Source organism: Sebastes fasciatus, chromosome 6 (assembly GCF_043250625.1).
Source record: "Sebastes fasciatus isolate fSebFas1 chromosome 6, fSebFas1.pri, whole genome shotgun sequence".
NCBI classification, from domain to species: domain Eukaryota; kingdom Metazoa; phylum Chordata; class Actinopteri; order Perciformes; family Sebastidae; genus Sebastes; species Sebastes fasciatus.
In genome coordinates this window covers 22417540-22436230 of record NC_133800.1, presented here as the reverse complement: position 1 = coordinate 22436230, position 18691 = coordinate 22417540, and the positions used below count along the sequence as shown (strand labels likewise).

At 40.8% G+C, this 18691-nt stretch overlaps 2 protein-coding genes across 4 annotated transcripts; one reads left to right on the top strand and one right to left on the bottom strand.

Moving 5' to 3' along the window:
• Positions 1 to 211: 211 nt before the first annotated feature.
• On the bottom strand, positions 212 to 3357 carry ido1 (indoleamine 2,3-dioxygenase 1). The gene is made up of 10 exons (XM_074638477.1): positions 3184 to 3357; positions 2648 to 2743; positions 2441 to 2560; positions 1745 to 1863; positions 1624 to 1638; positions 1438 to 1537; positions 1198 to 1315; positions 1065 to 1116; positions 828 to 976; positions 212 to 745 (listed from the first exon to the last, which is right to left on the bottom strand). Exons 1-10 carry the CDS (start codon positions 3274 to 3276, stop codon positions 339 to 341), a joined length of 1269 nt encoding a protein of 422 aa, XP_074494578.1. The 5' UTR covers positions 3277 to 3357; the 3' UTR covers positions 212 to 338.
• A 1628-nt stretch (positions 3358 to 4985) lies between these two features.
• On the top strand, positions 4986 to 18651 carry rhobtb2a (Rho related BTB domain containing 2a). Of its 3 annotated transcripts, none has more exons than XM_074638473.1 (10): positions 4986 to 5152; positions 9775 to 9976; positions 10190 to 10293; positions 10378 to 10563; positions 10644 to 11584; positions 12088 to 12206; positions 12840 to 12990; positions 13096 to 13184; positions 14079 to 14184; positions 14871 to 18651. In XM_074638473.1, the coding sequence occupies exons 1-10, from the start codon at positions 5130 to 5132 to the stop codon at positions 15074 to 15076; spliced, it is 2127 nt and encodes a 708-aa protein (XP_074494574.1). In that variant the 5' UTR covers positions 4986 to 5129; the 3' UTR covers positions 15077 to 18651. The 3 variants fall into 3 exon arrangements, with proteins under 3 accessions (XP_074494574.1, XP_074494573.1, XP_074494576.1); XM_074638472.1 differs by lacking the exon at positions 4986 to 5152 and adding an exon at positions 7630 to 7939; XM_074638475.1 differs by lacking the exon at positions 4986 to 5152 and adding an exon at positions 8023 to 8163.
• Positions 18652 to 18691: the final 40 nt, after the last annotated feature.

Here is an 18691-nt window from a genome sequence, read left to right as displayed (position 1 = left end):
TCAAGATACGTGGGTCTGGAGCAGATGTCTGATGCATTTTTTTGCGTTCCAGTTCAGATTAAAGGAGGAATTAGTGGTTGAATTTAATGGAAAGTAACAGCAATGGCTTGAATTATGGTTTGGACATGAATGATGGGTATCACTCATGTATATTGAGCTGAGGTTTGTTTGCAGACACAACAAAGCTACATGTAAGACGAGCGACGGAGGCTTCTTACTCTCACTCTGCCACAAGGCATCCTTTTAATGGCATATAAAATAGTGTTACTGTAAGTAATCAGAGCTGATTTACGGTCTGTTTTATGTGATGCAGTCGGCACCCTGCTGTGTATCTCAGCTCACATTAGCTGTGGGCCTTTATTTATTTGCTTGTCAGGCAGCAAGGCGTCTTTAGTTTGGTCCCTGACAGTCTTAAGGAAGGTCATGATGCCAGAGCCGCCCGTGCCCCTCTCTTCTAACGCTGCAGGCGCTCTGCTGATCACCTCCGCCTCCAACACCTGGCTCTGGTTTCGAAGTTGCCGGGCGCGGGCGGCGGGCACAGTGATGAAGCGGCTGACCACGTTGATGTGATAGCTGCGCAAAGCAACCAGTTTGGTGACGCAGTGCTGATAGGCTTGGTTTAGCCGCTCGCTGGCCTGCTGCTGCTGCTTGACAAAACTCTTTAGGGAGGGCTGCAGCGAGATGTCCTGGATCAGCTGCTTGTGTGCAGGCAGCATGTAGTTCCTCATGCGGGTTAGAAAGGCACCTATAAGGGGAAGTTTCATCACAATGAGTCTTTCATAAACCACTCTGGCACTAATCAATCAATGGAAAAACAGCCGCCTTACCACTTTTTGCTTCATGTTTGACTCCCAGGAGTTCATCAAAGCAGTGCAGCAGGCAGCTCTGTGCTGCACTGCCACCTGAATACTCCATGGGCTCTGCCTGGACCCCTTCATAAACCAGCCCATTTGGCATACAGGGGTTGTCTTTCCACCTATACATGGACACAAACACACATTTCAAAAACATGTTTCACTTTACAAATGAATCAGTGAAATGAGAACAAAGAGAGATTTCTGTACCCAGACAAGTAGATCCTCATAATGCCATAGAAGACCGAAGGCTCCACGTACACTTAAGAAAAAATCACATTAATCAAAACATACTTGTCGATAGGGGATCATTCATACTTTTAAGTTAAGTTAGAGTGATTACCTTGCATCAGTTTGAGTGCATCTATCATGTCTTGTATAGACTGGCTGATGTCCTCCAGGGCTCTGGCCACAGTCTCAGTGTCTCCACGCCTGACTCCATTGATCACAACGGGGATGTTCTGCAACACATTGTTGCTTTGTCTGAAATTTACTCAATTTCATTCTCGTTTGACTTTAATAGTTTTCAAACAACAACTCAAGGCCTGTTTTTTTCTCACAAGTACATTGTACATATATTCACCCTCAGTGCCGGGACTGCTGCCAGCTCCACCAGCAGAGTAACCAAAAAGAAACCTTTCACACTGTCTCCACCTGGGAGGCTGAACAGCAGCTCCAGGTTCCTGCAAAACAATAACCTTTGCATACATAATAATATCACGGTACATTATGTGTAGAGGAGCCGAATTAACAGTGAAAATGTACTTACTCCATGTCAAAAGGCCTGGCACAGGAGACATAAAGATGAACATGAAAGAGAGAGAAAGAGAGAGCAGATTTATACCTGACACTTGTTCAACTAAATGCAGAAGAAGATAACATGTCCGTACCCCTCTGGATCCTTCTTCCTCCAGTTAGCCAATACTGCATCTGAATGGGTGAGAATCGGAGGAAGTCCCAAGCGCTGTGATACCTCCCAGTACGGGACCGCCAGGTTATGTGGCAGCATCTTAGAGAGGAAGATTATTGAAGATGGAAAGTCATTCATATGAATTGTAGAGTGCAGAGCAACTGATAACAGGCAGGGAGATATCGGGAAGGGAAAAGTAGGGATGCACCGATACCAATACCGGATCGGATATCGGGCCGATACTGACTCAAATAGCTGGATCGGGTATCTGTGACAATGGGGCCGATCTATTCAATTCAATTCTATGTTTATATACAATAGACATTATATACTGGAATTGTAATTTTGAAGAATTTTTACCATTTACCAGTTTGATTTATTATTTTAATAACAAATAGCAATCCAGTAAATGTATATCTATATATTTATTTGTTACCTTTTGTTTTACAAAGTTAAGAAAGCAATGTTTAAGTCAAGCCTGACGTTGCCTTACACATAAAAGAATGATCCCAGTCACCTCCACACAGTGAGGCATGCATTTATTAACTAAACACTGGTATCAGATCAGTACTCGGTATCGGCCGATACCCAAAGCCCAGGTATTGCTATCGGTATCGGGACTGAAAAAATCAGATCAGTGCATCTCTAGGGAAAAGTCACAAAAAGAAAGAGATACCTCCACTGTGTCGTTCTCTCCCTCCTGCCAGGTGTAGCCCATGGTCATCATGCTGAGGGCCAGGTGGGCCAGCTGTAACTCCCGGTGTTTCTGCAGAAGGTGGCTGCTCAGCAGTGGCATCTGGACAGACGGGGTAGCAACACAAAATCATGGCTCCATAGTGAACAAAGTGAATTGACCTTTTCAGCATACTGTCCCCACTTATACCTTGTTAATGTGGAGGCGCAACTCGTGAGAGTGCACAAGCTCTGGGACTCGCAGGGCAATATCCATCCATGGCTGGTAGTAAGGTGGAAGCTCTTCCTTTGAAAGTCAAGTTGGAGCATCATAACAAAGTGTTGATCCCCATGACAAATGGAAATGAAACAGAGCAGTGCACAGCTGTGTGATGGCATTTTAATTTTTGGAATTGTAAAATTCCTACCTACATTTGCATATCATTGTTTTATGTTGCTACAGGGCCACAGTGACCCTTGGACAAACACATGCTGCTGTAAGAATAACGTTAATTTAAACAAAGCAAACAGGAACAATGCCACATTTCAACTTCCCTCAGTCCATTGGTCTCAATCAATACCACCAGTCAAGAGTTCAGCAGTTTTCACTGCTAAACTGTGAACAGATTAGTTACATTCAAGTTCCGTTAAATAATAAAGGTTCCCTGACATTCAGATATTACATTATGACTGCTTGTGTATAAGGTAAAAACTGTAAAAGAGAAGGAAACTAATCCATCCACCTACCAGAGGATCAGGGAGGACGAAGCCAAGCTCCTCGGAGACATGGTAGGAGTCCAGAGAGAAGGAAGGTTTGGAGTCTGGTTCAGCAGCAGCCATGGGAAAGGAACAGACACCCACTGTCAGTGACGATCGACCGGCTATCTGAACGGTTCAAGAGCCCCCGACCTGTCTGGACTCTGGCACAGAGTTCACTTTACAGCTGCTGTCAATAATGGTTGAACATGTAATCCTCACTTCTGCTATTGCACAATTCTAAGTTAAGTATGGCAAATCAGTACACTTCCACAAGCCTTTTTGTGCAGGACTCTGCTTTTACTTTGCTCATTAGTTCCAAAGAGATGCTAAGTATGTGCCAAGTAAGACAAGACTATTATGTATAAGATAATCTTCATTTTTTTGTGTAAAATACTGCAGGCAGTTATGAATGTGTAACAATGCTGCATTTACAAGAGAACTTAGTCAATGTTAAATTGATTTTGCAGTCGGCAAAAGCAGCCTGCCGCTCTGTATAAACAATACAAACATGCAAACAATCTTATGTGGCTGAATGACCAAAACATAAAAAAAACTTGAATACTAAGAACGCGAGTAACAGGGAAATACCAAATGTTATGTTCTCCTCTCTGTCCACATACTGACAAATTCAGGGTTGCATTTATCTCTCATCTTTCATCATTATATATTATGCTTTACTTCTGAGTACTTGTGTTTCATATTTTGGTCCATATTCATGTTCCCCTCATACAAGCATCTTATATCTTCCACATATCATAGCTTTTTCTTCTTTTTTTTCTATTTACTGACTCCTTTAAAGTCAGTAGAAGACCCTCACTTACAACACAAATGCAACATGTTATTATATCATTATGTAATATGTGTCGCATTACAATGCATTATTTCAGTTTCCATTTATTCTTATTTTGAAGGAAATTGTTCCACCCTTTGCTCTGTTTTTATATCTGCTCATGTTGTGGCTCAGTGTTTAAGAGAGGATTGGAGGAAATTTAGACTGTCAGCCTCATCTGGTGGGGCAGACTGAACATTACAGTAAAACTGGCTTTACATATGGATAAAAATGAAGACATCAACATTCTTCAAACCTGTACATTTGTCTTTAAGGCGAGATATAAGGATGCAGATTTACCTCATTGTTTTAGATATTGTTTGGTTAACAACTCTCAATTCCATAGTTACTAAACAGACAGGATGATAATCTTCATCTGAATGGATTCCTCTGTTCCCCTGAGCAGAAATGATCTGCTGACAAAAATATTTGATTTGGGAAAAAATAATCACTCTTAGAAACTGTAAATATGGCAATTACCTCTGCTTCTTTGTATTTTTTTTGTTTTGTTTGAACTTTACTCCTGCCCTTTACACTGTGTATTTTTATAATAATATTTAAATGTACTGGTGATTTTTTCATGATAGTATTTTTACCTAATGCATGTGCTTTGACTGTGTTTTTTTATATAAGCCATTATAGGTTTCTACCACACCCTCACACGTATGTTACATTCCTTTTGTGTGCATTGTATTTTATTGTCTTTTTATATGTGTGAAACAAATAAACATAAACATAAATCTGTAAAAGCATTTGAATGATTCTCCTGTGAATCTGCTTTACAAGTTGAAGCATTTCTTCCACTATAAATTCAGTTCAGCTTTGGCATTAATGTGTTTGCAAGTACAGTATAAAGGTCAACTGTAATTTGATCCTCTGGGTCCTGGGACAGAGTTAAGATGTGCAAACACAGGATTGCATTGTTAGACTGTGTAACGTGAATGACGTAGTTCAGAGCAACACAGAGTGACGGAGGTAAAAGATAAACCAACTCTTAAGAATTAGATTTTTTTGTGAATTTAAAGCCTTCTCTACACCAAATCAGCTGTGAAGACTGAAGAAATACTGAATCAAACTGGAAATAACCTCCAACCCTCTGTGCACCATGGCTGTCAGTACCTACGAGTGGTGAGTAGCCTTTTATTCATCACAGACCAACCATGGCAAGTCATTTCTCTGCTTTGCACCCTGAGGTTGAGTTATCACACCTTGCATTGCCCTAAAGTGCTAAACAATAACTAAACTGACTGCATATAAGAGCCATTGCTACTTGTGTCAACACTGTTAAAGGCAAGAAATAAGCCATTCTCCTAATCATTAACACTGTACTAATAACCATCTTGGCTAATGGCTAATGTGTGATAACCATGATAAATGTGAATGTACACCGAGTAGTAACCTGTTCAATAATTGTAATGTGGCCTTGACTCTTGACTTTTTAGCATTGAGAACAAGTTTATTATCACAAAAATTGTAATTCATAGTGATTGAATCAGTCTGAATTAACAAAAAATAGAGGTATGACATTTCAGTAAAATGCAAGAAACAACATTTAAGGATCAAAAAGAACATTCAAGTCTCATGTAATATTTGAATATATAATAAAATTACTGCAGTAGATCAAATGCTGCATTAAAGCGATGATGATGTCATCATTACAAACTGAGGACATGGAGTCTGAAAGCATTGACCAGATAGGAAGGATCTAACAAAGAGGTGCTACTGGTTGCATCATGGGAAGTGTAGGACTGATTATTTCTGGAGCGTGACCTGTAGGAGTTAGAAGTCAACATATCTCGGCCTCTACTTCAATTTCTACCATTCCTTTTAAAAAGTACGATATACTATTTGTCTAATTTGTCACAAGTCCCCCAGCTTTGTGAAAGTGCAGCACTAAACTGAGTAAAAGAGCTAAAAAAAAGGGCATCAAACAGCTTTCCATTATCTATATGCACATTTATACATGCAAATTTCTGATTATGAATCAAGTTTTCTATTTCATTTCACATTTATTTAGTTTGCTCCAAGAGGAACTCATGCAGAGTCATAAATGCACATGTCTAAAAGACCCAAAGGAGTTAATTTAGTAGCTCAGCCCATCATTTATATAAAGCTCAACAGCCACCATGACTCATGCATTTTTCTTTTTACGGCCCTCTTAAATTATACAATCACGAGTGGATCCAATCAAACAGTTTTATTAATGGTTTGCCAGCCATCTGACTCCTTTTTATTGGATTTGTGTTATGTATCTGTAACACAAACACTATGTTCATCACTAGCTGTTCCAACTGAAAATTTAGTAGACCCGTCCCTGGATATCACGTGTGCAGCACTGTGCACACATTGTTTTAAAGCTTCAGTAGGCAGAATGTTTTTGGCATCATTGGGCAAAAAATCCATAATAACCTTTCAGCATATTGTAATTCAAGTGTTAAAACTAGACTTCTGCACCTCCTCATGGCTCTGTTTTCAGGCTTTAAAAAAATCCAGCCCGTGACAGGAGACTTTGCCAATCACAGGTCATTTCAGAGAGAGAGCATTCCTATTGGCTGTCATTCAACAGAGGCAGCTGTCAATCACTCACAAACTCCAACCAAACGGTCAAACTAGGCAGCACTGATCAAATATGAATCAATATTCTGTTACTGTAGTGCCTATTTTTCTTTTTTTCCTTTTTTTCGGTCTGGATCTCATTCACATGGACGGAGGAAGGAAAATAACTCTGGATTCAGCTATTAGTGCATTTTACAACTTTTAGGACCTAATGATTTAAATAAGGGCTATTAGAGTATTTGTACCTGGAAGTTGATTCACCTAAAAATAAATGATCCACTTAATTACAGACATCTCTTTCCCAATGTAAGTCTATGGAAAAAAGTATTTTTGGGCCCAATGGCATCACGTGACGGAAGTTGTAGTACCATCATTTGGCCACTATGGAAATTGGCATCAACGACCAGCGCTCATCCTGGGGGCTTGTTCACAAACTTTTTCATTTTACAGCTAAACCGTACACTACAAGATGTTTCCGAAAACATTTGAGGTGAGAAATAAGCATTACAGTAACAGAATATTGATTCATATTTGATCAGTGCTGCCTAGTTCAGGAGTGATTGACAGCTGCTCAGAGATGGCAAGACTCCTGCTTGGCTATGATTGGTTGTTTTCCTCCGGTCTGTGAAATCTTGCAGATGTCATTAGGAGCACTGGAGGACACAGAGGCACATGATTTTTTTTTCTGATTACCTGTCTCATGCACTACTGTTAGGATATAGTGCACATTTTATAAAAATAACTTTTTTTTAATAATATTTGCTCCATTTCTACCCACTGCAGCTTTAACCCAACCTGAATGCATGAGAGGTGTGTAATGTATTTTATTAAAAATACTGTAAACTGTGTAAAGTAATTTTTAAAGGGAACAAAACAAAAACATGTGCTGGACTTGACATCAGTCCATCCATCCAGGCTGCTTTATATAGGAGCTGTGGAATAGGGATTTATGCGACTTTAAAGTGGATCAATGTTTTGTAATGAATGGGTGTTTTTTTGTTTTTTTTCTCCCTGCCTGCCTGCCTGCCTATTATTAGCTGCGGAGGCCTTTAGAGTAAAGTGGAGGTAGTTCCATGACGGTCAGAGCTGCTGCAGCTCTGCATCGCACCGACAGGCTCCAGATCAGCCTGCTGCGTATTTTTGGCAATGCGATCGGATTTATCGCGCTGATCCTTGGTGGGGGTGGTGGGGGGGAGAGAGACGTGTTTTCCTTAAACATCTGCGGTCTCTTCTTTGGTTCAACCTCTCGCCTCGAAAATGAAGTTAAACACGAGCTGCCGTCAGGTGCAAGAGGCATCCGATGGAGCCCTGCAGCTTTCCATCTCGTTCATCGATGCAGCAGCACTTCCTTATGTTGCGGTAGGTAATAATAATAATAACATGTGACATGTTTCCTGCGATGGATTCATCAAACTGGTTTGTTTCCTTATCGCATTTTTTTTTTTTTTTTTCCTGTGTTGCGATGAGCCAGATAAACAGGCTCAAGAGTCAGTGACGGCGTGTTACATAAGGTGTAATGCAGCAGAGCCTCATGACTAGTGTCTCGGTGATGGTGGTGGTGCTGGGACTGTTCGGTCCTTCTGGTAGGATATTTGCACTATTTCATCATCTTTTGTTGTGGATGAGAAGTGAGGCTGCACGCTTATTTAATGCGGATTGACATGGGAGGATATAGTCTGTGTGGCTTATTTTAGCCTTATAATAAAAAAAGAAGGGATGAATTAATTCGGGATTTGCGCAGTGTAGACTGTTACCGGAAAGGGCAAATGAATGAGCAATATTAGAGGCGGTGTATATCTCTATAATGACACACAGACAGGCCCAGCCTAAGGTCACTGTGTTTTATATATATATATATATATACCTAAATGGAGGTGAGACCTGGCCTATGGGGATGCAGATTGTGCAGTCAATGAAAGGCTGATTTTATGAATGGCTGCAAAAAAAAGAAAAAAAATCATAGTAACCCGTAAAAGTAATCTCTAAGGTTTTGTATACACATCAAAATGTGAAATTCTGCTATAATAAATACAGTTTTCTGATTGTCATGCTAGAGAATCAGACATTTTAGTGTAGGTGAGCAAAAGTGATGCTTTTTTTTAGGGAGGTGGCCAGTTATTTCTTTAGGTGCTTGGGGATCCAGGCTGGGACACCATGCAGGAGAGTCTGACCTCATTCATAAGTTAGTTAGCACTATGTAAGATAATCTAAATATGAACGCCTCTTCTGATGATCAACGGTTGTCATTCCCAGTGCAGTGACTCTTTCAAGGTGGAAGATGCATGGGGCAGATGGTGGTCTGGGTATTCGAGCTTGTAGAGAGATCTGGTCCATCATGTGACAAAGCTTGGACATTACAGTACACAGAGTTTGATGTCATAATGTGAGCAACAACAGTAGCATGATGATAGCCCACAACAGCAGTTATATTTGTCATGTTTATATGCTGCTGTTTTTTTAGAATAACAAAAAAAAAACATAATGAATGTAATGGATGGAAGATTATCTGATATAGGCTGTGACACACAGAAACACAGAGGCTACAGTTCCCTTGGAAACCAGTCCGGATATCTAAATCATCAGCCACCATTTCCACGAGACAGAAATAGTCTATTTACCTATTCCCCTCCATTTCATTTAATGAAGGTGGATTTGTGGATGTCAGATCTTTGGTGCTTGTTATGAATTAGGAGGGCTGTGATGATTGAAGCTACAGTATAAGGTGGTTTGGATTGTAATATCGGGACTGTAAAGAGGGAAAGGCATCCTATTTTAGGCTTGCAGAAATATCTGCATAGAATTGTATCAGCCTTTATTAACCCATAGTAGACAAACTAAACAGTTCTGAATGTGCTTTTTCCTTAAGATTTAATGTTGAAACGTTGCATAATATTATGCAGTACTGGGCGTGTTGCAAACTCCATGGATCGCCCCCACCCCTCTTTTTTTTTGTTAGCTTGTCCCTTTAAATTTTATTCCCATATCAGGAGCAAGGACAGGGAAGTTGTGAATGGGCACAGGGAAGTCACGAGACCGTCCATTGATAGCTCTGCAGGCAGAACGGGCAGTGCAGATGAGGAGTAGCCAAAGTGTCTAATATCCGTATTGATCCATGTTCCTGTACTGTTCGGGGACAATAGTTTAGGATTTCAGGTGCTGACACAGCTTTTTGTGCTTCTTTTGTTTTGTGACAGGTCCCAGCTGACAGATTCTGATATGGACTATGAGAGGCCAAACGTTGAGACTATCAAGTGCGTGGTGGTGGGAGACAATGCGGTCGGAAAGACCCGCCTCATCTGCGCCCGTGCCTGCAATGCCACGCTGACTCAGTACCAGTTACTCGCTACACATGTGCCCACCGTCTGGGCAATTGACCAGTACAGAGTATGCCAGGAGGTGAGTATATGCAAGCTCGTGACTTTTTTTAAGATTACCTGCATGTTTTATAAACGTGAAAAGATGTTTTTGAGGATTTAAATCTCCGGTCACTCAACTAAACTAAATTTATACACAAATAAAACACTAAATGTGCCTCATATGCACATTAAGCTGTGAGCATTCATTCACACTAGGAAATGAAATATCCCTGAATGTGTCATCTCTCATTAGGTGTTAGAGCGCTCCAGAGATGTGGTGGATGATGTCAGTGTGTCCCTTCGTCTCTGGGATACATTTGGAGACCATCACAAGGACCGGCGTTTTGCATACGGCAGGTGAGATGATGTAAAACTCAATGTTTAGTCTACCAGTATTTGCTGGTGCTTCATGAGTTTAGTGAATTTGCGTCTTCCCTTCAGGTCCGATGTGGTGGTGCTGTGCTTCTCAATCGCCAACCCCAACTCTCTTTACCATGTGAAGACCATGTGGTACCCTGAGATCAAGCACTTCTGCCCCCGTGCTCCTGTCATCTTGGTGGGCTGCCAGCTGGACCTGCGCTATGCAGACCTGGAGGCAGTGAACAGGGCACGGAGGCCTTTAGCTAGGTAGTGGGACTTCCATTTGAATGACATTGTTTGAGAGTCTAGTGCCAGAATTGTCTTTGATACATTTTCTTGTTTTTCAGACCCATTAAATCCAACGAGATTCTTCCTCCGGAGAGAGGCCGGGAGGTCGCCAAAGAGTTGGGAGTGCCATATTATGAAACCAGTGTTGTCGCTCAGTTTGGGGTGAAGGACGTCTTTGACAATGCTATCCGAGCTGCGCTCATCTCACGTCGACACCTGCAGTTTTGGAAATCTCACCTCAGAAATGTCCAGCGGCCTCTCCTTCAGGCGCCCTTCCTGCCGCCAAAACCTCCCCCACCTATAATCACTGTGCCTCCTCCCCCAACCACCACGGAGGAGCACCCAGTCAGTCTCCTGGAGGACCCGCACTGTGCCGACGTCATCCTAGTCCTGCAGGAGCGACAGAAAATCTTTGCACACAAGATATACTTGTCGACATCCTCCTCAAAGTTCTATGACCTCTTTATTATGGACACACATAACGAGGAGACTGAGAGGCCCTCTCGTGGTCCTCTCTCTGGCAGAGAGCTGCTGATGCGTGCTGCTAGCTTTGACGTTTGCGAAAGCAACGACGATGGAGACAGGGCCAACCTGAGGGCCTGCACTAGTGATGGGACCTTGAAAGACTCTGAGGGGGCCCGACGAGGCAGATTGCTCTCTTCGTGGAGCCGAGCCTTCGTCAGCATCCAGGAGGAGCTGGTGGATGACCCTGTCACGTACAGCCCCAGGCCCATGACCGTAGTGCACATGGACCAGTCCATGCAGCTCGGCCCTTTCCGAGCAGTGCTTCGCTACCTGTACACGGGTCAGCTGGACGAGAACGAGAAAGAGCTAATGCACATTGCACACATCGCCGAGCTGCTGGAGGTCTTTGACCTGCGGATGATGGTGGCAAACATACTTAACAATGAAGCCTTCATGAACCAAGAAATCACCAAAGCCTTCCATGTTCGGCGCACAAACAGAGTCAAAGAGTGCTTGGCCAAAGGCACCTTTTCTGGTGAGTGGAAATCAATCAAGGGGGCCTATTATGCTTTTGTGCCTTTTCCCTTTACTTTAGTGTGATATATAGTTTTTTGTTTATGTGCAAATTACAAAGCCCAAAGTCCACGCCAAAGGGAGTTACTCTCCCCCACAGAAACACTGCTCCTGCATTGACTGAAACACCTTGATTGAAGTCCCGCGTTTTCTCCCGTAACGTGGTGATGTCACCAAGTAACACATTTGCATAACGGCTAGTTTGGCACGCCCTCTACCAAAGCTAGGCTAGAGCGGAGCTGGAGCGGAGACCTAAGAGTTTGGCCAATCACAACAGTGTGCCAGCTGACCAAACAGAGCAAACAGGGCTTTTCGGGATTTTTTTTGGTTTGTTTTTTGGACATTAAAGCATGTAAACATGTTCTAGTAGAAACCCAAAATACAAGTATGTGCCTGAAAATAAGCATAATAGCTTGAAATAGAGTGTCTGCAAGGTGTTATATGTGTCTCACCTCTGTATTACAGATGTAGTATTCAAGCTAGACGATGGGACGATCCTGGCCCACAAGCCTTTACTCATCTCTAGTTGTGACTGGATGGCAGCTATGTTTGGTGGGCCTTTTGTGGAGAGCTGCACCAAAGAGGTGAGTCAGCCTACATCTGTGGTTTGTTTGGCTGTGAAATAAAACCAACAGAGCTCAAGTACAGACCAAAATCAAACATTTATTCTGTGTTGCTCATAATTTCCAGTGGCATTCAAGGTAAGATCTTTACATAAACTGACCCAAGTAGAGCATTAATGAACTGTGTGGTCTACGTGCAAGGTATAATTTAATTATAGGATTGCAGGTCTGTTGTAATACAATTACGCCGGCATACTGTAGTTCGGTGAGTTTGTTTTTCTACCTTAACAGAAAATAATACTACTGAAAAATAACACAAATAAGAAGTATTTGTGCAGGTAGTTTGAGAATTAGATACTACCATTTCAATTGATCAGAAGTCATATGGCTCTTCAAAGCTATTTTTAGATGTAGGCTACTGACCAATTATCAGCTTTCAGGTACTTTTCTTTTTTTGTGGCTGGCTGTTGTTGTTGTTGTTCCTGCAGCTAAAGCAGAACTGAAATCCCTATTTTGAAAACAACTACATTTTCTTTTTCATTGCATCATATAAATAGAAAAGTCGATTTCTTCTCGGTTGTCTATTAAATGCGAAACACAGCAAAATCCTTGGGCCTCTAAGTCCTGACTGTGTCACATGCTCCTGTTTCTAAGGTGCTGTTTCCAAACACAACTCGCAGCTGCATGAGGGCTGTGCTGGAATATCTCTATACGGGGCGGTTTTGTTCTCGGCCTGACCTGGATGCAATGGAGCTTATTGTTCTTGCCAACCGTCTTTGCCTCCCCCACCTGGTTGCACTTACAGGTACTACATTTGGTATAGTTGTTATTACTCTGTAAACCACAGGATTGTGTTGCACAAAGCAATTGTGGTGGTGCATACAGTGACTAGCTTTTATGTTTCTTTCAGAGCTCTACACAGTAACAGTATTTACAGAGGCAGCGATGATGGGGACTGACACTGATGGAGACGTGCTGGTGTACTTGGACATGGCCCAGGTAGTGTGACCTGTTGATCAGCAGTAAACAAGGGCGGCACTTAAAGCTCTTATGTAATGCTTTGGCAAATTGGAATCTTATTAATGAGGGCATTTCTCAGGGAGAGCTGCTCCGGAGGCTGAAATAATCTTTACTCCTCGAAGGTGGAGCCAAAGAAACTCTGTTTTTCAGAGTGCAAGTCAGCTATTTGGCATAATGAATGGCACCCGGATCTTTGGGGCAGTGAGCATTTAGGACTGCAGGAGTCAAGCTCAGCACTTTAGTTCATCTCATCATTCAGTTGTATTTTCACTGCAGCTCTAGCTCTTCAGTGTTATATGCAAGGCTGGATTACCAACCGGGCAAAGATGCTCGGGGGCCACATGTTAATTTGATTAATTGCTACATTTCTTTGGTAATATGAACCACTAAAGCACAAAAATAAGATTAGTTTCCTGCATTTTTATTTTAATCTAATCTTGAGGCCCTGTTTTATAGAGGAGCCATGTGTGTATTGTCTTTCTCAGATGCCATATTAATGCCAACGTGCTAAAATTAGCATGCTAATGTTAGTATGAAGGTTAAAGTATAAGTGAAGATCCTGAGTACAGCTGATGAGTAACACCTTAAATGTATTCAATGCAGCTGACAAAGAACAGCTGAGACTGACAGTATTAATCACAGCAATGAATTACTGCAGCTGAAGCTGATGGATGTTGAGGAAACTCTCACAAAAGGTACATAAAGGTAGAACCAAGTCTGCCCAAGCAGATGTAAACATGGCAATCTGAACCTTAGGTCACCTAAAGTGGCCACTCTTGTCAAGTGTAAATACAAGTTTATTTTTTTTTGACCCTGGCTCTTTAGTCCTGCCTATTTAGGTTTAATGACAAATGCTGGTTTGTATGTTGACAGTTCCACGGAGCCCAGCAGCTCACTGGCTGGTGTCTTCACCACATCTGCACCAACTACAACAGTGTCTGCCGCAAGTTTCCCCGAGAGATGAAGGCCAAGTCTACAGGTAGCGCACATGTGATCTGGTAGCACACTAGCAACCTTTAATGCCCTCTCATTCATATTAAACACTAACCTGACATGCAGAAGGCCTATGGCAACATACTTGTGTGTCTTGTGTGGCCATTTAGAGCATGACAGCATGAAATAAAAACAGGTTTAATAGGCTGGAAAGTTGGCCAATTTAAATTAAATCTGTAAAAGCAGATTAGGCTCAGTGGGCCCGTTCCACCTCAGTAAGAAGCAAAATAGCTATTTTCATAATATAATCAGGGACTGAGAAAATTAATGGTTGCTGTCTACACTGTACTGGTTTGATCAATAATCCAAAAAGATGCTTGTATCATCTGGTTCTTAAAAAGAAAAAGAAAAAGTCACTGTGTAGCCAGTCTAGTGTTGCATAATCAGTAGTTACAGTAGGCCTATACAATAGCTTCTTAAGTTCCTTTTTTCTTTATGAATGCTGTTATTTTTGCTGTTATGCATGATTGGACTTAAGGCTGTGTTTATAAATAAAAATATAGTTTTAACAATTTATACACTAAGATTTCCTCTGTGATGTACAGGAAATATCACTTCGATCTGTTTCTATATGCTGCAATTCATTGTTCTGACCATGTTGAAATGCAAAAACAATGCAATTGAAAATGGACTAGCTTTTTTAAATCCCTTAATTGGTTTATTCTGATGCAGAGAACCAAGAATACTTTGAGAAACATCGCTGGCCGCCTGTGTGGTATCTGAAAGAGGATGACCACTACCAAAGAGCACGCAAAGAGCGCGACAAGGAGGACTACCTATACCAGAGACGGCAGTGTAAACGCAAGTGGCTCTTCTGGAACATCCCTTCCTCCCCGAACTCAAACTCTCCTTCTTCTGGCTCGTCCGCCGTCATCTGACCCAGTGGTACAGTGAGGGGCAGGTCCACTCTGTAGTTGTACATTAGTGTGGACGTGAGTTGTATAAGATACAATAGAAGAAAAGCACCGCTGGCGAGGTACGCCCCAGTTATTCAGGCACACAGTCTCTCTGTTTGCCTCTGCAGTCGGCCCTCCTCCAGTCAGCTCAATCTGGCAGTTAAAGCAGTGAGTATTATTATTTAGATTTTGATGTACTTGAGACTCAAACCTCAGTTATGTGAACATCACTGACAAATGGCACAGTGGAATTGGGGCATATAACAACTCATATTGATTGTTGTATGTTCCACAACCTGAGTTTTAGGTTTTAAAAACAGGACTCTGCTGGCACAGAACTCAGAATTATCATCAATTAACCTGAACTGATAACCAAGTGCTGCTTATCAGCTGCAACAACCAGCAATCCAACACAGAACTTCTCAGTCTCAGAGATATAACACTTTGCCCTTAAGTGTTTGTACAATCTACCAAACTATATGTACAGTATGATCTCGTCAACAGGATGTAACGGTAGTGTGGCCTGCCAGGAATCAATTACTGAAGTCATTCACTCTGACCATGATGATTATGATCGTGTAAGCATAAAGGAAAATACTGGCACTCCTGTTTATTTGTGTACAGTCGTTCTATTTTTAATTGTTTGTGTGCGGCTTGCACAGCTAAAAGTCATCGTTAACGTATTGTGATCTTGTGATTTGTGGCCTCTTGTCACAAAAGGGCTTTAGTTTACATGAATGCATCCAGTGTCCTGAGACACAAGAGATCCCAAATCAAGGAAAATATCTGTATTTTCTGTAAAACTCCAGCAAAAACACTATTATTTTCCATATGTGTTGCTTGATGAGGCTTGTTAGCACACATATCCCTCAGTTTTACATTGAATGATTCCATCAGCTTGATCACTCTCATCCTGGAAAGCAACACGTGATGCATCTCAGAGCCAATAGCAGCATTTCCAGAGCTGAAGCGACCACACGTTCATCCCTCTGTGATGGCGTATTTGACGCATCTGTCATTTGGCCTTTAGAGATTTATCTTAGTCGATCAGAGGATGCCCCCTGACTGTCTGCAGTTGGCTGTGTGAGACTTGTACATGCAGGAGGCTTCCTCATGCCTACAAGCACTTTTTTGGACTCTTCTCCACAGAGACGCACACAAGAACCTCCAGTCGCAGCGTGAACGGCACTAAAGAGAGTATGGTGTCATGACACACTGCTGCAACATTTAAAGAAGAAAAAAAAGAACTGGGGAGGATACATGACCATGGTATTTAAAATGTTTAAAAAGAAAAAAAGGTTGTGAAGAGGTTTAGATAAATTTTTCTTGATTTGTTTTGCACACCTCACAGTATATGTTCAAGATTGTCATCTACTGTTGTACTTGATTGTAGGATGGACTGCGGTGTTACTTGTGTTTGGTGCTCAGTGAAGATGGGTAGTATTGTAAATTGTACAAAATATCAGACTGAACTGCAAGTAACTTGCATCACTCTAATGTGCTGTTATAACTTATTTTGTGCACTGCAGGCAGTGAACAGTATCGTACAGTATTACTGAGTAATACACTGAATACAGACTTGCATTTAGTTACTGTGCAGCTACAAACTGTTGTTGAAAATACTCATTGTGCCGACCTCCAGTTACATCTATTATACACTGTACTATACATGCAAATTACAGGCAGTTCAAATTAATAGTAAAATAGGATTACAGTGCAAAGTAAAGTAGACATGTGTTTATATAAATGACATTATGGTACATCCATATAACACGCCATTGTTATCAGAAAGTCTGATGGCAGCATATGTTAAAGAAAGGCTAGCTTTAGTCCTGCATATGATTGGTTAGACTTTTCCATGCAGTTTTTTGACTAGACAGATATTTAGAGCCCAACAAAGAGCTTCAAACGATTAAGTGGTATGAATCAATTCAGTGACAAAATCAATTTTCTTGCTTGCATTAACTCTTGACCTAATAATTACACAGTGCATGAACAGGGCTTGCCGAAATAGATGAAGTTTATTCATTGTTATTTAAAGTGTAAGATATAGATATAGAGTAGTGGTGCTCTAAGCAGTCTAAACAGTAGTTAACTTTTGTCTATTGCTAAGTAAACATAAGATCTGTCATTTTGAATATCTTAATTGATTAAATCTTTTGGCACACATGGTCAGACATTAGTCTCTTTTAGAGCCAGCTTTCTCCTAATTCGGAATGCTTTAATTTATTAGACCATCCGTCTAGTAAATAATAATGTCCAGTTTTCACAGAAAAAACAGTTTGTTATGATAGTTTAACAGCAGGAGGGTCTATATTGTTATGATTTACCTTGGTGGTGTGATTGCTAGATTTCATAGACATGCATTTCATTCCTCAGTGCATTTCTTCAACGAGTCTTCTGCTGATGTTTTGCATCAACAACACCTCATGCCTTAATGTACAGTGTAGTGTATGGTATCGAATGTAAAGTAGTGTTACTGTGGTTACTAGTTTGTTTGCTCTATGTTCAGTTACCATGGTGCTCTCTAGGTTGTGTGTGTATCCGTAAATGTACATAATTGGGATGTAAATCAATCGATGATGTGATCGATATCGATGAGTGTGCTTTAGTTTGAACACTGCGGAGGGTTTATGCCCTTTTAAAGCCGTAAACACAAAACTAATTAAAGACTCTGACCATCAAGGCCACACCAGACTAATATAATCAATCAATCAATCAATCAATCAATCAATCAATCAATTCGTGACATTAACCATGAAATGAATGCAGGGATTTTAAATCTGTTTCATTATTTTAAAGTCGCTTTATGCTAATGATCTCCAATTTTGGAGTCTGCATAATTACAAAATGCTGAGACAGGGTGGCCATTGAAAGTTAGATTGTAACTCAAACATGTAAATAAAACTTGTGTGATGACTTGTGATTCAAACTTGGCATAGCAATTGATACAAGCTATTGCATAGTTTAACATATGTAATGTTTTTATACTATGCATACTGAAATGTCTGACTTTGAAATTACAAACTTGCACTGCTTTGTAGCACCAGGTTCTAATCAAATTGCATTAGATGGTATAGCAAACATCATTATTAGATATGTAGACAACATCAGGTAAAAAAAAAATTAAAAAAAATTTGATTATAAATTACAAAGAAGTTGTCACTGGAGCCCGTTTCCATATGTTTGGGTGCTAATTTCACGCTGCAGAGAAGCACAAACCAAAGGGAGCTTTTTTAGCAGCACCAGGAATATATTATACTGTATATGCTGCACAATCACTACTGCATAGTTTAAGAGGCCTTGTTCAGAAATGGTTGAAAATTAAATTATTATTATTATTATTATTATTAAAAAAAAGAGAAGTAAATGTAAAGAAAAAAAACTTGAATGTTTTCTCAGTGTTCAAAAGCCTGGATGACGTTTTCCTTAGTCATCAGGCATTTTTGTTCTCAAGTTTTTATTGTTTAGGAGCTGTAAAAATCTAAAAAATTCTGTAGCATGTGTTCTTGAAAATGTGTAAATAATATTTACTAAATAAAAAAAAGGAGCAACGTGTGCAGTCGCGTCAGGTCATTTTTAAGAGAGTTAGTTATG

What these genes read in the sequence shown, in the direction of transcription:
- rhobtb2a (XM_074638472.1), top strand. Translation starts at nt 7,881, where the DNA reads ATGGAGCCCTGCAGCTTTCCATCTCGTTCATCGATGCAGCAGCACTTC. An exon ending in TGTACTTGGACATGGCCCAG is followed by an intron (nt 13,185 to 14,078) that starts GTAGTGTGACCT and finishes GTATGTTGACAG; the next exon opens with TTCCACGGAGCCCAGCAGCT. An exon ending in GATGAAGGCCAAGTCTACAG is followed by an intron (nt 14,185 to 14,870) that starts GTAGCGCACATG and finishes ATTCTGATGCAG; the next exon opens with AGAACCAAGAATACTTTGAG.
- ido1 (XM_074638477.1), bottom strand. Translation starts at nt 3,276, where the DNA reads ATGGCTGCTGCTGAACCAGACTCCAAACCTTCCTTCTCTCTGGACTCC. An exon ending in TCGTCCTCCCTGATCCTCTG is followed by an intron (nt 2,744 to 3,183) that starts GTAGGTGGATGG and finishes TGACTTTCAAAG; the next exon opens with GAAGAGCTTCCACCTTACTA. An exon ending in GAGAGAACGACACAGTGGAG is followed by an intron (nt 1,864 to 2,440) that starts GTATCTCTTTCT and finishes TTCCTCTCTAAG; the next exon opens with ATGCTGCCACATAACCTGGC.